This window comes from Kryptolebias marmoratus, linkage group LG20, assembly GCF_001649575.2.
Source record: "Kryptolebias marmoratus isolate JLee-2015 linkage group LG20, ASM164957v2, whole genome shotgun sequence".
Classification (NCBI taxonomy): domain Eukaryota; kingdom Metazoa; phylum Chordata; class Actinopteri; order Cyprinodontiformes; family Rivulidae; genus Kryptolebias; species Kryptolebias marmoratus.
The window spans coordinates 8,318,367-8,336,807 of NC_051449.1; the positions used below are offsets into that span (position 1 = coordinate 8,318,367).

At 40.0% G+C, this 18,441-nt stretch overlaps 1 protein-coding gene across 5 annotated transcripts in view; it reads right to left on the bottom strand.

Moving 5' to 3' along the window:
- The window catches only part of greb1l (GREB1 like retinoic acid receptor coactivator), a 50,318-nt gene that overhangs the window by 11,995 nt on the left and 19,882 nt on the right, over window positions 1–18,441 (bottom strand). For 4 of the 5 annotated variants that reach the window (XM_037982089.1, XM_037982088.1, XM_037982086.1 and 1 more), the window contains exons 2-18: window positions 15,896–16,007; window positions 11,676–11,823; window positions 10,749–10,931; window positions 10,408–10,584; window positions 10,094–10,270; window positions 9,419–9,541; window positions 8,101–8,223; window positions 5,575–5,712; window positions 5,351–5,476; window positions 4,026–4,163; window positions 3,451–3,636; window positions 3,060–3,359; window positions 2,834–2,962; window positions 2,418–2,552; window positions 1,270–1,470; window positions 923–1,103; window positions 143–332 (exon numbers count right to left, since the gene is read on the bottom strand). In XM_037982089.1, the coding sequence (XP_037838017.1) occupies window positions 143–332; window positions 923–1,103; window positions 1,270–1,470; window positions 2,418–2,552; window positions 2,834–2,962; window positions 3,060–3,359; window positions 3,451–3,636; window positions 4,026–4,163; window positions 5,351–5,476; window positions 5,575–5,712; window positions 8,101–8,223; window positions 9,419–9,541; window positions 10,094–10,270; window positions 10,408–10,584; window positions 10,749–10,931; window positions 11,676–11,820 (2,652 nt within the window). In that variant the 5' untranslated portion in view covers window positions 11,821–11,823; window positions 15,896–16,007. The remainder of the gene's footprint in view (window positions 1–142; window positions 333–922; window positions 1,104–1,269; window positions 1,471–2,417; window positions 2,553–2,833; window positions 2,963–3,059; window positions 3,360–3,450; window positions 3,637–4,025; window positions 4,164–5,350; window positions 5,477–5,574; window positions 5,713–8,100; window positions 8,224–9,418; window positions 9,542–10,093; window positions 10,271–10,407; window positions 10,585–10,748; window positions 10,932–11,675; window positions 11,824–15,895; window positions 16,008–18,441) is intronic. The other variant, XM_037982087.1, reaches the window with a different exon arrangement.

Sequence of the window (18,441 nt, forward strand, 5' to 3'; positions counted from 1 at the left end):
TGTAATGTTGAACCAAACAAAATCTCATTATATTGCTTTTTGACTTGTTTTGTGACATTTTATTTAGAAAATGCCAATAGAGAATAGTCAACCCTGACATATTTACACTCCGGGGGGTGTTTTGTTCATATAAAATACTCACCGCGCTCTCGCTGGAAGGCCAGTGAATTTCATTGTAGATGCTGATGCGGGACTGGCGGGTCTGCAGGGTGTAAGGGAAGCAGCTGACCTGCAGAACCAAAAGGTTGATGGCGTCGAGGACTTCCTGGCAGTTCACCACCCGGTCAGCTAGGCCCTGCAGCTCCCCGTGACACACAGAGCCAGACAGAGCGCTGGGAAGGAAGTGGAGCAAAGTGTTTGAAGGCAGTCATGGACAGTTTCTCTTTTGCTGCTGTACTTTTCCTTTCATTGCTGTTTATCACATTCAACACAATTGCAAGAAACAGTCGGACTGGGGTCTTTTTTCTTTGCCTGTTCAGCCTCAAGTGTGGGGGAGGTTAGTCCCAAGACAAATGTTCTGGAAAACAGGAAGTGATGTATGTCATGCTTCTGGCATGAAAAAAAAACTGAACTTTTCTTAAAAGAAACAAACAATCTTTGCATGGGAAGCAGCTGGAACCAGCTTTGAACAAACAGATTGGTGTAAATGCATCATTAGACAAACATCACACAGAAACACAAAGAACAAAACAGGAAGCTTTAATTGTCTGCCCTGTACTGAACCAGATTCAAGACCATGAATTTGTTTTCACTTGTCTGCAGCTGTTCCCCACTCGATTTAGCAAACAGGACAGACAAGGATGTTTCTGCAGCCATAACATCTTATCTTTTCCCACAACCTAAATTGTCAGCATCTGAACAAACAAAGGCAGTTCTCCACATGCTTCTAGGTAACTTCCCTTATTCCAAAAGCCATCTTCACCTTGTGAGGTCGACGTGCGAGTTGTCGTGAATGAGGACAAACAGGGTGTACGGGTTCTGCTTGACTTTCTTCATGAAAGCCTCTATCTTGGTGTGAACATCAACGTCCAGACGCACCACATACTTCTCTGCTCTCTGGTGAGCTGTGAAGGCATCTTCGTTTCCCAGGTCGACAAGCACTCCTGATCCAAAAGCACAAAGGTCATGACTCTGCTGTTTAAAACTTTGTTAAATCATTGCTTGAACTGGGAAAAACAACAACAAAAAAAAAAAAATGCCCATATAGCGCTAGCAAGCAGAAAAGTCTCCCCTTATGCTTCGGGAGTGGCGTTTTTCTTTCACAGGTACCTGATTGTCGGATGCGTTGTGCTGTCTGGTGTACCAGAATGTGAGATGGAGGGACCAGAACCAGAAAGTCCACTTTACAAAAACGACCTAAGTCCAGGTTCTGGGTCCCTGAATCAGCGATGGAGCAGACCTGTGAGAGGAGGCTACGGGCCACAGTCAGCTGGGATGGATAGATCTGAAAGACCTTATTTAAAAGCTCTGCTGCTGGGAAACAAGCAGAAAGCAGAGACAAGGAGCTTAATCTCATTATAAAACATAAGTTTGGTGTTGCATTTTAAATATAAATTAATATTAAAAGCCACCATCAACAATTTACTGTAACTGTAAAAAAATAAATAGATAAAAACCTGTTTTAAAATACACCTCTCACTTTAAGTAAAAAGCTCAGATGGGTGACTTTTGGGTCATTTATGAAACTTTTTTTCTACTTTTGAGAATCTTTTCAGTTTTTCCTGTAGTAAAAGGCCACTTTAATAGTTACCCTAAAATAAGAGTGTTTGATGTAAAAAAAAAAGCAAAAGATGTAAAAATATATCTATACTGCCTTATAATATTCAATTTTTCATAATAATATTAATAATAATAACTTTAATTCTGCAATTGTATGCCTTTAGTCTAGATTTAAGTTTTGTCAAAGTCTTAAAACATCATATTATTATAAATATGATTTTTTTATGCTATAATATATTATACAGTTTTAACACAATATCATACAATGAAATAAACCCCAGCAATTAAGAAAGTTTCTTTTGAAATTTTAAAAATGACATGTTAAAATACATTAAAATATACATGCTGTTCAATGCATAAAAAATAAAAACTATGTTTTTGTCTCTTGATAGGTAACTACAAATGACAGCTTTTTAATTTATAAATGGTTCCCTCATTGTTTAACTTTTGAGGATTTCTTCATCCTATAAATCTATCTTTCAGAAGAAAAAAAAAGAGAAGAAAATCAAATATTTGATAAGCTGACATTGATTGATTTGAGCCTGAGTAAACACTCTGTGTCAAATGATTGTAAAATCCTAACAAATCACCACATTTTGATTGCTCACTTTGGCCTCGATTAAAAAAAAAACAGTTTGTCAACAATAAAGGTGGCTAAAAAGCTGAGTTTAAACAGAGTCCACTCAGGAGAGTCCAACCTGTGTCTGCTGGTGGCGACATGCTGGCGGCCTCCTGGGAGTGGATGTGATCAGTGACATCGCCCTGAAAGGGCTGGATGACCTGTCCTTTCCATCGGCGCTGGTATCGTACAAGCTGCTTGTCAAGATTGTCCCCTGGAAACCACCAGTCACCATAGTCACACAAAGACACACACACAAGAGCAACAGCGGTGCACAAATCTGACATTCATCCCTTTTTTTCACACTCAGTCTTTTAATCTTTATGTTTTAAAACACAATACTCTAACTGTTAGAGGCTAACCATTTAATCTTACACTTAACCAGCAATAAATTGTATTTCCTTGAACTATGTTTTCTTCCTGTTGTATTTCGGTACTAGTCTGTAATAATTTACTCAATCAGACAAGCAAATATTTCACATGTTCAGCACTTACCAAGAGAAGTGGTTTTGAAGTGAGAGGCTAAGATACCAACTTTCCCTGTGATGAGTTCATAGCTTATTTCCTTCAGAAACTCATTGGTTGTCAGCATGCCTTCAGCCAAAGCGCGTGCTTGGTACTTTCCTGCACGGGTCAAGTGAGTTTAGGATTACTGCACAAACCGTGTGCAGCATTATTGACATGATAAGATAAGACAGGTAAATAAGAGTGTCAAACTCACCCAAAACAAGCACACAGAACTCGTTGCCGTTGATTTTTGAGGCACATATAATGACCATGTAGGTTGGCAGGCACTGCTGAGGGTGGGGACCCTCGCTGAGGGAACGCAGGGACTCAGAAATGCCCTCCCCCAAGGAGTTGTGGGTAATGACCACTTGGACGTTGCCCCCGGAGACGCTTGCTTCCAGCCGAGCCAGCCATGGGAGCTGGGATGGGGAGATGGTGGGATTACCGGGACAACACAACATGGCCTTCAGAACGATCTGCTCCAGCTCTTCCCTCAGAGGAATCTGCTCAGAACCTGCAGGAATCACTCAGGTTTGTCATGCATCATCACGTCTCACAACACAACCATTTTAATGTGCATTTGAGACTTTGTGCTGGCTGCTCACCTAAACGTGCAAGGTACTTTAACGTGAGCAGGATCATTGTCTCCACTCTGAGAAGCTGACTGCTGTGGAGGCCCAAGGTCTCCAGGGTTTTGTCTGTCAGCTGGCTGCTCTTATAGCAGCTGACCAGCAGGGGGCTCACTACTATGTTGCCAACATTCCCATAGAAATAAGGTAAAGTGCCATGGCCTGAAAAGAAATGGAGTCATGAATAAAACAGAAAAGAGTATCAAAAACATAATAGGCAGGAACTCTACTTCAGAAACACTAAATGTTGACTCAGCGTTCACACAGGTGGAATAACTCTGTGATTAATGAGTCAATATTCACACTTTAGAAATCCTGTTTCTCTTTATTCTTTATCTTTTCTTCTCTGCCTGTGTTGACATGAAACTACTTTTTGCTGTTTTAATAATCATTTAATTTAATAACAAAAACTTTCCCCATAGAAAAGCACTGGGATCTCCAGTTTCATCAAAAACTTTGTTTTCTTTTAAATCTACTTCAGCATATATATATATATATATATACAGTCAACAGAACAAATTGATTTTTCTTCTGACAGGTGAAAGACAGACCAATCAGGATGACGGGACGAACGCCTGAAGAGTTAAGCAGGTTCTCTGGGACGATGACAGTGTCTCCAGCGGAGACAGGCTGGGGCTGAATGACACCCACCATTAGTGGCTGAGGAGAGGAAACTGCTAAAACAGGACCTGGAAGATTACAGACATGAATAAATGTCAGTGCTTATGTACAGATATATCCTTGTTATTGTGTTTACATTTAAAATATTTATACATAATAAATGTAACCTTAAAAATCTCAGATTATGCTGTTGCTTGTTTGCAGCTTTCGCCCCTCAGTGTAAAGAAAAATGCCTGGTCTGCAGCTCCATTAAGCTCTCCACTCATGGCAGTGTGTTATCTTTGCATTACTTTGCAAATGGAGTTCTTGATGCAACGACTCTGTTTTAACAGACCGACACTTGTTGGAAAGCTCTTACTGCAGCAGTAACATGACCAGCTGTCATTAGCTTGAAGGAATCCCATCGGATGTTGTCTCTGGCGTTAGTTGTAGACACACAAGACAAGGCGGTCGAGTCCTATAGATCTCGTTTATCCAGGTCATGGTAATGCTAAATGCTTAAACAAAAGGCAGCTGAGCTACAGAGCCTTAAATCCACCTGACGGACAAGTTCAAGTAAAACCAACAAACAAAAAGACTGTTAAAGTGACTTAATAAAACAATAATTCTGAATGCAATGCTTGAAAAAAATGTCTTAAGATGTTTTTTTGGTTGTGAAAAGTCTAATTTTGTTAAATGTTACTTTAGTTTTCCTTTTTATATAAGTCAGTTCTGAAACTTTTATAGTATTTTCTGTTTTGTTGTTATTTTGTGATTTTTTTTAAATTATTTTTTTGTAATACTCTTGAGCTTTTTCCATTTGTTATTGCTTTTTTTGTCTTCATTGTTGTTTTGCTCTGAATGTCAGGTCCACCACGGTGAAATTCTTAAAATAAAAAGATGAAAACTGGTAGAAACATGTCTTTAAAATACTGATTGTGTATAACTAGAGTCAAATAATAACTACACAGCTAGCCTATGAATGCAATTGTTAAAGAAAAAAAAAGCCTGCACCACGCTGTCCAGCACTATCTCCGTGGCAACACTAAGTGAATCATCCTTAACAACCAGAGACGCTCAGCAACGACAGTGGCATACTCTGCTCCACATCAGTGGGATGGGAAACCATGGCAAGGGAAGCCATGCTCTGTGCTTCTAAGATGGAAAGAAACACTACTCGCAGGGTCACAGACAGCCGCGTGTGCGCTTGCACAGTGAAAAATAGCTCACGGGGCAAGAAGCATCAAGGCAGGGTCAGTTTAAAACGGGAACAAACCTGGAGAGCAAACTATTGGCCGGATCGCTGGCACGGGGACAGCTGTTGGTGGGACGGGGACCAGTGAGCTGGGATGCCAGCTGCGGTGGCGCTTCTTTGGAGGACCGGAGTTCATAGCAGTTGATACTGAGAGTAAAATAGAAATAGAGAACAATGCCTAAATAGAAGAAAACATCAACAACAACAAGGAGAAGGTAAACAGCAGTGTGAAGAAGGAGGCCTACCGGGGCTGTCTCCTACATTAGCAGTGGGATAGCTCTGACCCTGAGGCCCCATGGAGACCTGGGAGGGGCTCAGTAAGGAAGGATGCACGTCAACACCCAGACTATTAGTTGGCCCACTCACCCGGAGAGCTGTGGGGACTGAAAGCACACACATATGAACAACATAAGTAAAATGGACATATTATAAACCATTTTTATGCTTGTAAAATAATCTGTTCGGTAAGGTAGACATGACATAAACCTCTATACAATAAACTATTTGCAATGAAAAAAACATGCAATAAGATTACTATAAGAAAGACATCATTTAAAGCTTAAAACCTTCAAAAAACTATAGATTTGTCATCTCGTTTGACAGTATTTGATCACAAACAAAAGCTGCAGGGGATCAATAAGTGCCTGTGACTCAAACAGTGTTTTTGAGGTAAGAAAATGACCTAAAGGCTGAAGAAAAAGCTTGTTGTAATATCTAATTTAACACAGAATACACTGACCTTATAAATAAAAAGAACACACATTCTTTGCAGCAGCAATATTCAAAACAAAACATTATTTTTATATGCAGGTAAGTGGAATACTTTAATAAAACTATGTAGTGATAAGCCATTAATCTTTAAATGACCAGAATATATTTGTCTTTAATTTGTTGCATTTTTGCCTTGTTTTTGTTGCATTAAACATGTTAGTGATTAGTTTAATTGTCAGGACATTCTCACTAGTTACACAGTGACTCAGTTAAGAAGCCTTTGCACCAGTTTTCAACAGACTGACATCTGCTCTAAAGCTTTTTATTGACAAACACCCTTTTGTGGCAACAACTGACATCCAGTTTGTCTCATGTTGAAACTCTTGCTGACAGAAAACATCATTTTGTGCTTGTTTGTCAGCAGGTTGCATCATTGGGGGGAGGTGATTAGTTACGTGATTCCAAAGCACGACTTCATCCTGCTGAGGAACGTTTTGTTGAAAATTTTTCACAGTGACACAACACCATGTCCTATGACTGTTACATCACCAGTTCTGGGGACCCTACATGTCTAAAAAATGAACTTTTTAGTGTTCAAACCCAGAGCAGCAAGGTACTGATAAAACATATGTTTTTAGATACTTTTAAAAGTTGTTTTTCCATATGTCCTTTGAAGGTCAATAAAGCAGTTCTCCTAAATGTCTCCTTCCTGGTTAACATGCCTATCTCCAGAAGATTAATCAGCTGCCAAGGTGGATACAAAATGAGCCGAAGTGGGTATAATGCAAGTAGAGGTGGCTAAGAATACAGTTTTGCAAGCCTTGCACATGAAAATAAGGTGATTTAAAAAAAAAACTGGCTATGCAAAATACTCAGAAAAGTTTACTATTTTCTTGCAATTTAGAGTCACCAACTAGTCTCCAACAGTCGCAGCCCAGTGAGATACAAGTTTTCCAGTCTTGTTTCACCCTGCTCGTCTTCAAGTTGTCTGATCTGAACTACTGTCAGGCAGGCAGTAGTTCAGATCAGTGGTGGTGCAGAGAGTAAGAAGGTTTCTGTGTGGAGCATGTTCTTCCCTGTGCATGTGTGGCTTTTCTCCAGATGCTCGGATTTCCATGTTAGCTAAACTGTCGCTAGGTGTGACCCTGCATGAAAAAGTGGGTAAAGAAAATGTTTTGTGCATTAACCCTCCAATGGCCTTAGGGTCAAATTGACCCAAAGTTACAAGGGCTTCTCTACCTCTGGTCGTTTCTCTCTTTTTTGAGAGCTTTAGGAGGGTTAATAAACCACTTAACAATTCCATCCCTCCCACTTCTGTCTCCACTCGGGTCCTCCAGCCTTCTTTCTGCTGAGTTTGAGGTCTATTAATTGTAAACCAATGCATCTGACACTGTCATCCATCAGCAATACAAATAAATTTATCACTGGTGAAATAAAGATAATAAAACTAAATATAAAACTATTCCCTGAGCATGTAATTGTCTGCAGAGGACAAGCGATAAATCAAAATGAGTCAGTACTAACACTCTGTTATTGATTTCCTATACATATATGTCTCTTACAAAAGGAGATTTCCCCATCTCATATCCACTGTGACGCTGCAACATTGATCACTATGTGTAGCCTTTACTTGTCAATACCACAACCTTGTAAAGCATCTAATGGGTAGCAAGGCCTTAAAAAATCATTACAGCATTTCTTCCTCTAGTATTGATTGGTGCGCACACAGAAGCGGGTGTTTATGCATACAGCTGTGTGTGTCTGAGCAGGCCATAGCAGAGGTTAATCTTTGCTTCATGGTCAGCCAAGACTTCTTATGCTTCACTGCAGAAAGAGACAACCTGCATCTAAACAACACTATTTCAGTGTAAGGACAGAGCTGTTCAAGTGTTGCTCACAAAGGGAGGATGTGTATCAGCATCTTAATCTTTGCAAATACCACCAACTCAGTCTGACTTGGTCTTTTGAGCGTTTATATGCAGAATTAAAATAAACCAACAGCATTATGTGCTAATAAAGATATATAAAAAAAGTATGGATGCACTGAAACAGTTCTTCACCTATCGGCAGCGTCTTGTTTCCAGGAGTGGAGGCCAGAGGTTTGAGGAAACTGCAGTCTCTTCCCAGGTCCTGGCTGCCAAAAAAGACAGAAGAGGCTTGTGCCATCCTGGTGGGCGGAGAATCTAAAGGTGAAAACAAAAGTACAGTTTCATTAAACCACTCAGCATCTCCAGTGTTTAATCTCAACTCCACGACTTCAGCTTTAACGTTTCACGGTTCTTCCACTTGACCTGTTGTTTGTCATTGGCCTTCAAGCAAACAAACCGACTCTGAATGCAGCCTCGTTGCACAACAACAGACTGAGCGCTTTTCATGAATCTTTGTGAAACAAACAGCTATTTGGAGACAAGAGGGAAAGGTGGGTGTTATGGATTTTAACTGTGAACCATGTGAGAGGCATGAAGCTGCAGGGCTGCAGTCATCTGATCCTTTAACTGTGGGGCACGTTCATGTTTAAGATATCTGCTGACAGGCTTTGATTGGTCTGAAGCAGGAAAAACTGACATTAGAGAAGATCAACATCTCTTTCCTGAGAAGCAGATTCTGTCTTAAAGTCTCATTAAACTAATGATTTATCTCAATAAAGGATTTGGGGTTCAAGTTTCAGACTTATAGTGAGCAAAATCAATACTGAAAAGCGCTGTGATAAATAGCAATCAAAGACTGCATGGCAATCAGATGGCCTCCCACTGCTTTAAATGTCTAAAGTCAGTTCAGATGATTGTGAGCAAAATGCCAAAACACATGGAGAGTTTCATGATGAAGTGTATCAGATGTGATATCAGTATTGGATTAATCAACAATATTATCAAGTTTTCATGTTTTTCTAACATCATGCAGCCTTAAGGCTTAAAATAAAATAACAGGTAACTGCTATTTGATACAGCAACATGTCAGTTTAACAAATGAATAAAAATGCACAGAAGAAACAAGCTCAAAGATACACTGCCATCAAATGAAGTGATATATAGAGCTCCTCTTTTTCATGAGCAGCCTCAAACAGATGAATGCAGTGTAGTAATTTAAGCATCAGATCACGCTGACCTCAGTAATGACATGGCTTAGCCACCACATCCTGTCCCTATGGCAACAACATAAACCTGCCAGCATATAGCATCAAACGCTGTAACCCTTTGATGACCATAGAAATACAAAGAGACATTTAATATTCATGGAGGTGAGAGGCTGAACACGGGTTTAGACCCTTCACAGGTTTTAGTCACACACATTTAAAAAAAGTTTGTAGTTTTTTATTTTGCACAACCTGAGCTACGTCGCAAAACGAGGAGCTCCTTTGCCGCAAACACAGAAGCTCACCTGGGAGGGGGAAGGGAGAGGAGCTGTGTCCGCTGGTTCCACCGTTTTCTTTCACGCTCAGAGACGTAGAGGAACTTGGTTTGGAGGCCGACGCGCAGCTGGAAAACTGCCGGGTTTTACTGTCTGAGAATGCACAGAGAGGAATGTGGCACACCGCACTGCAAATTACTGCATGTCGTCAGTAAATTCTGAGTAAAAATGTGTTAAACCTACATTAGCTTTTCATATAAGCTAATGTAGAGTTATTTCACAGCGGTGTGTCTTTTTTGAGAACCAGTTGTTTTATTCGCCTGAAAAACAATAAAAATGGACCCCCATTTGACTAACCATTAGCCTAGCCTGGACGAAGGCCTTTGCTCTTTTCTCCATACTCTGATGTCAAGGCTGATAAGGTACTAAGAATTGATAAGTACTAGGCAGAACATCACTTCAAAAGTGACCAGACTATCCCTTTAATGAAAGGAGGCGTTATGAGGAAGATGCCAAAGGCTTATTATGATTTTGGCTATCTTTTTAAAAAACCCTTTTTTTGGTTTAAAACACTAAACAAATGAGCCATCTTTAATTTGATGTCTTTTGGAAAACAGGTTTATTATTTAATGAATCATTCATAGTAAAACAAATAAACAAAACCAAACTTTTTTGCTTTATAAATAAATCAAAGTTGCTTTGCACCTTTCCAGCAGATGAGGGGTCCTTTGCACAGAGCACCGTGAGAGTTCTTCACCAGGTAGTATTTTAAGTGCTTCTGCTTCTTGGGCTGCGTGGACAACTTCAGGTTGATGTGATTTGAAAACTCTGTGAAGTATCTGAAGCCCTTTTCACCACAGCCCACGCAGTTTCCGGAAAAACCTGCAAGCAGCACCACAACAGGTGAATCACGACAGTGCGTTAGACACAGGTATCTCAAGGGTTTCCAGCTCCCGGTGCAGACACCAGAGTGCGTCTGAACGTAGGAATGAAATTGTAGATCGCGAGCGCAAACTGACCTAAAAGTGCATTTTTCCCATTCTCATCGGGCAAAAAGCGGCGGTCCACGGCGCACACCAGGATGTGCTCGGGGACGCTCGGGGACTTGGCACCGACCAGCTCGAAGCCTGCTGGGACTTTGATGGGTTCTGTTGCTATGGTGACCAGACGGAGGTCCTTTCCAGCTTGACAGAACCCTACAGGAGGACGACGTTTTTTAAGCCAAAGGTTGAGCTTTTTTTTTTAACCGTACTCTGTGGATGTTTTGTGAAGGCAACTAATGGAACAGCACAAAGTCCAGAACAAAATAGCCCAAAAATCTATCAGATCTCATCATATCATAAATGCATAGAGATGATACCATCAAGCGTGCAGCAGCCATCTGGTGCCGGAGCTTGCAGGTAGGGAAGGGGAGGACTGCTGCTGTCAGATTCCTCCTCCTCCTCCAGCTCTTCCAGATCGTTAGCAGAGTTTCCATTTAGGAGCTCGTGTCCCGGATGCTCTCCGCTTTGAAGCGCCATGTCAGGTTTTGGCTTCACATCTACTGGACACATGAGATGTAAATATTTGTAGCGGAACAAGGTATAAATGATTATTTAACAGATGCTGTAAGGCCTTGGGAACAATTTTTATTAGATAACTACGCTAAGACAATCACAAAAACATGAGCTGAAAACATTAACACAAGCTGAGGCTGAGAACTTAAATTTTACTTCCTTACTTATTTTAAAATCTTGTCCTATTCAAATTACAAATAACATTTTATATTTAGTTACTAAAGATTATCTTTAAAAATGAGAAATTTTGCTTCTTTAAGGTATGCATATCACCCAACACCTTTCATGTCAGCGTTTTAAACTATAATCGTCTGAGAAAGGAAGAAGTCAATGAAATCAACCATTAAACTCAGTATTCTGAGTTTAATGCTGAGCTCGCAGCATGTGTTGAGGATGACTCTCAGCTACTACCACATCAAATTTTAGCTCAGTATCTGCAAAATTAGCCGTGTTAAAGCCATTTCTGGATAAAACTTATATATTATTTTGGTAGCACAAGAACACACACAAGCAAATACACACTGATGAAACATTGTGGCCTTTAGTGGTGTGCAGTAATTAAGGCACATTAATTAATTTCACAGCTCAAAGAGATAAAAATAGTATATTGAGTTTGAAAATGGCTGCTTCTCTTATAAAACCTAGACCCACACTTCTCAGTAACAAAAGTCTCCATCATTTAAAGCCTTTAGTCCTTCTGCACGTCATGTTTCTGTGCATATCCGTGTTACCTGGATATGGCTCCGGCTCCAAGTAGAGCTGGGTGAAGATGGGCTGCGGGTCTCCGCTGGTGGAGCGCAGCGACGCCTCGATGGAGTTGTGCAGAGCCTCCTCAAACCGAGCGGACTTCAGCTGCCCCGCGTACGAATTCCCCATTATCTGTGGGCGAGGAGAGAAAAGGGCAGCGCGATGAGCCAACAGGCAGAATCACGGCTGTTTATCTCTGCTCATCGATTCCTTCGTTACATCAGAAGAGCAAGTGAAACACTCTGCAAAGCAAAACTCAAATGTTTCCAGCTGTTTTCTCAACAGCAATTAGTTCAGATGTTTTTTTTGTTTTTTTTATAAAATACACTCTAAGCAAAACTAGTCTGTCATCAAACAATAATTACTAGAGAAACTGAATTACCTGTGAAAGGGCTGAATGCTGAATTACTGTTGAAAATTGCTAAAGAAGCTGAAACTGAGTTGCTAAAGTTAAAACAATCAGAAAAAGTAGCTGAAAGCTAAAATGAGCAAAACACTAGCTGAAAGCTGAAAGTACCAAAAGGCTATGTAAAAGCTGCATGTAGAATAACAATAGCTGAATGCTAAAAGTAGCAAAAGACTTGTTAAAACTAAAAGTAGCAAAACAGTAGCTAAAAGCTGAAAGTAGCATATTATGCTGAAGGAGACCTTAAAGAGAAGAAAGTTTTTGAAGAAATTCAAGAAATCTTAATATATTTCTATGGAGAAAATATTTGGATCAAACACAAATATTCTGAAAAAGTACAAAAGATAAAAAGAACAAAATTCATAGCACCCATCTCCTGAATAAGCTGAATGTTTTAATATATGAATGACTAAAATGTGACATGATTGTTTTTGTATGCCTGAGACTGTGACTTTTATTGTGAAATGGGGTAATATAAATAAGCAAAATTAAACTTGAGTGCAAAGTATGCAAAAGTAGTACAGAAAAAATAAAAAACAGGTAAACCAAACGGTGAACGCAGACTCTAATATTTAGTTGCAAACACATAAAGTATCTGTTTGCTTGTTTTTGTTGGGGTTTTTTTTTTTACATAACTGAGAGGCGTGACCAGTAAAGACACACATGGACTATTGCATCAAAACATACTGAACAAGGCTGGGAGCTTTTTAAATTATTTTTGGTTTCTTTCTTATTCTGTTTGCTCGTGTCACTCTGCCTGCGCTGCCCCCTGCACACCCCCTCCGCCCTGATGTCCACTGGAGGACATCTGCTGAGGTCGGGGCGGCATGGGCCTGCCATTGGCCGGGGCTCCCTGGTGGCAGGTGGCAGCTGGACAGAGGGCCAAGCATGTGGTCTTAAAGACAAAAAAAAAAAAAAAAAAAGAAAGGAAGGAAGAAAAGAGCAAGGACAGAAAAAAGAAAACACACCCAAAGTGGTAAACAGACAAAAAAAAAAAACCCAGATCTGAATAATGGCTCTGCTCCAGTGGAAATTTCTCCTTCAACTCCCACTTTTCCGTTTGTCAAAACACACGAGCAGATTGGTTCCCGAGCCAAGAATTCAAACAGTGAGAGATGAGAAGGAGAAAAAGGAAAATAAAAAGGGGGGGTTGGCTGCTTTCCTGACACACGGGTTTGACCTGAAATGCCTCTTTCATGTTTGTCCTTGGACTACATTTGTCTGCTGTGGACCAGAGCTGGTGTAAACACACGAGCTGAGGCCCAGCTTGAACATTTCAGCTGGTTTTAAAAAATAAATAAATAAAAAATGAATCCTCTTGTCATGGTCTAACTGTGAGTCCCCACAGACTTTGGATGCAAATTAAATGAAATGAACTTGAGCTAAAAGCTGGGGTTTTTTTGCTTTTTTTAATTGCTCTCTGCAGAACAGCAAAGGGAATGTTTGCAAATGTACCTGGATTTCTAATGAACCACTGGATGGATTTTACTGAAACTTTCAGGAAATATTTGGCTGCCACTATTAACTGACTTAAGCCTATGCAAAAATGGCTTTAACTCTGTCAAATTTAACAGATATAAACTAAAATTGGTGTGGCTGTAGATGGCAGTCATTCACAACACGTACTTTGTGATGTACCAGATTATGTGACATATCGCATGCTAATTTTTATCTAAATCTCTGGCATTTGATTAATTGTGTAAGAATTTCAGCAAACATCAATAAGTTGTAAAGTGAAATACTTTTTGAGGGGTTGCAACTGTTGCAGATTGTGTGCTTAAATTGAAAAAGAAATCAAACACTTTGTGTTAGTTTTGTCGTGCTGTTCAACACCCACTTTAACATTTCGCCTTGAGTGTCGATAATCAGCTGCAGGTCACAGTGACTCCCAAACTGTGTTTTTTTTCTTAGTTTTTTTTTTCCCCTAGTCAATAACAGGCAGGGTGGGATTTTAGTTAGAGATGACTTTTCTCCTCCCAGGCCTGATGTTGCCCACGCCTGGACAGGTTCCAGTCCTCATGTTTACTTAACTACCTTTCTGGGGAGGAATCTGACCAAGCCAGACAAAAGACAGGATTGCCTGACTGCGCTGTCCCGCAGATAAGGAGCTTAAGAGAATAAAGCTACAGTACTTCTTGCTTAACTGATGGAGGAAGGTGACAGAACAGAGGAACAATGACAGAGAGGGTAAAAAAAAAAAAGAACAGAAAATGATCACCTCAGGGCGATTTTATGAGGTTGCTCAGGTAATGGAAGCTCAGGAGACCTTTTTTTTTCTTTCTTTCGTGACTGAATGTCAAGCCCCAATGGACAGATTTGTCATTAACCTGGTTGTAGGCCTGAGGGGAGAACAGAAGATGACCTTTTCTCACTTAAAACAAAAGATGACCGTGGCAGAGGTTGGGCTGTGGATGCCTCTGAGGTGTGAGACAGGTGGTTGCTGAAGGTGGTATCTCACTGGGCTTTGACTGGCTGGTAAATGGCATTCATGAGGGAACGTCCGTAATATCTCCAGAATGTCTGCCAACTCTTGCTGTGGTTCTCAACTCCCTCACATGAGTCGCAGGGGTACGAACACCTGTCGCTTGAGTTCTGAACATATTTTTAAAATTTGCGTGCCAACTTTTTTTCTTGAAATAGTAACAAAGTTGTTGCAGGCCTCTCCAACCTATCTCAAGCCCATCTGAGTTATGCTGTGGGCGTCTCCAATATGTATCAAAAGCACTGTTACTGTATTTTGAGTTCTCCACAGAAAACATCCAAGGCAAATGTCTTGGTCGAAAAACCAAGCTGAAGGTAAATAATACTTAGAAAAGTTGCATTTCTTTACAAAAATGCAGTGTGAATGCTGAGTGTACTGTAAACTAAAAGTAAAAAAAAGAGAGCTAAAAGTATCAAAACACTAGGTAAAAGTTAAAAGTAATAAAATGCCAGCAAAAGCTAAATGTAGAAAAACTGGCTAAATATAACAAAGGCCTGGCTAATAGTTAAAAGTAGCAAGCAGCAAAAGTATTAGCAGAAGCATGCTAAAGTAAATTTCAAACAGAACTATGTTTTTAAAAGATTTGAAAAAGTTCCAATGTATTTCATAGGAAAAACCTTTTTAAAGTTAAATATTTTCAAAAGTTTAGAATGAATCAGCCTTTAATTTACACAATTATTAAATAACTTGTCCATAAATCATCGTATCTGCTCCAGCAGATTAAATCACACATGTGGAGGGCAGCTGCCGAGGTCCACAGAGTCAGGCAACAAAATAATGTTTGCAGCTAAAAGTGAAGTTTTGTAAGCCGTGCACAGAAGGAAAAGGCTGTGATTTCAAAATCTGGCTGCTCAAAACACGGCCACACAGTTCACTAGTCACTTTTTTACAAACACTCACAGTTCAGGGAAGACTGCAATCCTAAATTTATGCATTTTCTCACAATTTTCCCACAATTTTTAGTCACCAACTAGTCTCCTAACAGTCGCAGCGTAGTGAGATACCACTTCAAGTCCAGATCTCGTTGGAGGGGGGTGGGTTAGGCTGGTCAGCAGCTTTATTGATGGATGGTCAAAACAGCGGACTAAGGCTCAAAGCCTAATGACTGAAAAGCGGCGCTCACATTAGCGAGCGGTGCTGAGTCAAGGCCACCACGCAGCTACTGGGTGGCATCAACAGATTGCATGAATGTGACCCTGGGTCAGACCGAGCAGATCGCAGGAGGCCATGCTGGGGGGGAATACAAGAACATGCACACACATCCTGACTTTCTTACAAAAAGTTTCAACTTAGTAGATTCAAAGAAGGCAACTTACAATGTCGGTCTGTTCCCAGGCGTGAAGGGACTTGTTTACCTCTGCTACATGCTGGATTTCTACCACTCAGCAGAAACTCTCAGCAAGGACATCCCATTCTTTACTGCACGGCCTGCAGGGGGAGAGAGGAGATTTCTAACTGTAGCAGACGGTCAGTGTTTTTCTCTAATTACACCAAAATCACACTTTCTACTCACTCCTATTAATGATTTGACATAAATATTGGTGATTTAAATGCTTTTTAAAATTACACTCTTAAAACATGCTATAAATGAACAGATTAAACTAGGAAGCTTTAAAAATGTTTCAAGAAAATAAATTTTCTTGATTTTTCACTATCATTTTATTAAGCTTTTTGCCAGTGACTGTGTGCTCATGTTCATTTGTACTGTTAGCAAAATATCTTACAAACCAATAGACAGAATTTAAAGAAACTCTCTGAAAGTATTTACTGGATTTACGTCTAAAACTGATAAACATTTAAAGTCAGCCCCATTCAAGATGGACGGCACACCTAAGCAACCTTAGCAAACACAAGAATGCCTATAACTCAGCCAATTATACAGATATAGAGCTAAAAAATAGAAGTGGTAGTAGCTGAGAGTCATGCTCAACACACTTTGAGTACTAACTCATTACACAAAATCTGTTTTTAAAACTTTGACATTAACTATTGGGGTCAATTCTGTCTGCTGTTAGCAAAATATCTCATGAACAACCAGATGGACTTTAATGAAACTTTCAGGAAATATTTAATGGATAGATATCTACAAATAATTAACTTCAGGAGTCAACCACCATTCAAGATGGCCACCATAGCCACCTGACATTAGAGAACAGAAAAATGACTGTTACTCAGACAGTTTTAAAGATATGGAGCTGAAATCTGGTATGGTAGTGGCTGAGCATTACCCACAAAATATACTTTGAGCACTACACTCTGCAAAATATTTTTGTTTAAAATTTTGGCGTCACTGGACGGATTTTAGTGAGACTCCCAGGAAGTAATCATTGGTTGTACATCTACAACTCATTAACCTTTGGAGTCACCCCAGCTCGTGGTGGCTGCCGCAGCTAACTGACTTTAGCCAACACAAAAATAGCTAAAACTCAGTTTTACTGATATTGAGCAAAAACTTGGTGTGGCTGTAGCTGAGAGTCATTCACAACAGATGCTTCAAACTCTACACTGTTTCTTCAAACTTTGGCAATAACTCTTTCCCACTTGTCAACAAATAATGATTGCACAACTTATTTATTCAAATCCTATTTGGACAATAGCAATAGTTTCAAAATCTCGAAAGGTCAAAAGTTTGTTACTACAGGTCATAAAACTGAATAGAATGCGCTCATTCATGCAATGAATGGAAGCACTTGTGAGCACTCAAATACTGAGTGCAGCCCAATCCGTGACACATGTAGGCACTACTACGAGGCTAAAAGAAAGGTGTTACACGACACCACCATGGCCTTGGGGCTATTTTCATTAAACACAGTCGGTGTTTTAGTTTGTAGCAGCACTCCCTGCACACAGCCGCTCCACTGTGGATGCATCCGGCGGTTACTCTGACCCTTAGATAAAGTATTGTCTCGGCGCTCAGCCTCTGATATACCCTGATACAGCAGAAAGCAAAGTTCTCCTCGCCTGTAACAGGGGGCTCGATCTGGGGTCCAAGTCCTCCAAATGGCGAGTGTACACAAGCTGGTTCAGCTCACATTCACCGACCACGCTGGAGTTGATTTTGTGAATGATTAGCCAACTTGACAAAGTAAATTGTTAAAAAACATCAACGTGTCAGAAAGAAGCATGTGTTCCTTCACCTCTCAGGAGCCATCAACCAATATTGTCACACTCTGCAGAGCCCAGGAATATTCTGACACTTCTCTGGTTATGAGGAAAAGTGGACACAGATGAAGACGCAGATGGACGAGCCATAAATCTAAACACCATCGCAACCTTGGGGGGCTTAATTAGGTCCTGTTTTTCTGAGTGATGAGCTTGGAGGGAATGTTGACGTTTGGTTTAATTTCCTGGAGCTGGAGCTTAACATCAAAGAGGAACCGGTGTGATGGCTCTGTTTTTATGCTAATGAATTCATACACACCCCCTTTTATGCTAAGCTGCTATTGGTTATATCTCACATGTAATATAAAAATAGACTTTACTTTGGATAGTAGAGCAAAATCATGTAGGAAGAAAACAGGAAAAATTTGCAGATTGTTGCATTATTTTTTTTCTTTCAACAAACTGGATTAATTTTAACTGTAAAAAGAACAAAGACCAATGATCTCCAGCCTCTTATGCTCCCTGATGCACAAAAATATTTAATTTTTTACCAAACATTTGTCATGAATGTTAACCTATAACTTATGTCGAATTATACATTATACAGCTGACTGGTAAACTTGTTTTCAGTAAGTGAAACTGAATCAAAATAGTGTTATTTTTCACATTTTCTTTCAACAAAATAATTAGAATTGTACTAAAATGTTCCCAACTTTAGATGAAAATCCTTAAGACACGTGATGCCAAATTAAACACCAGA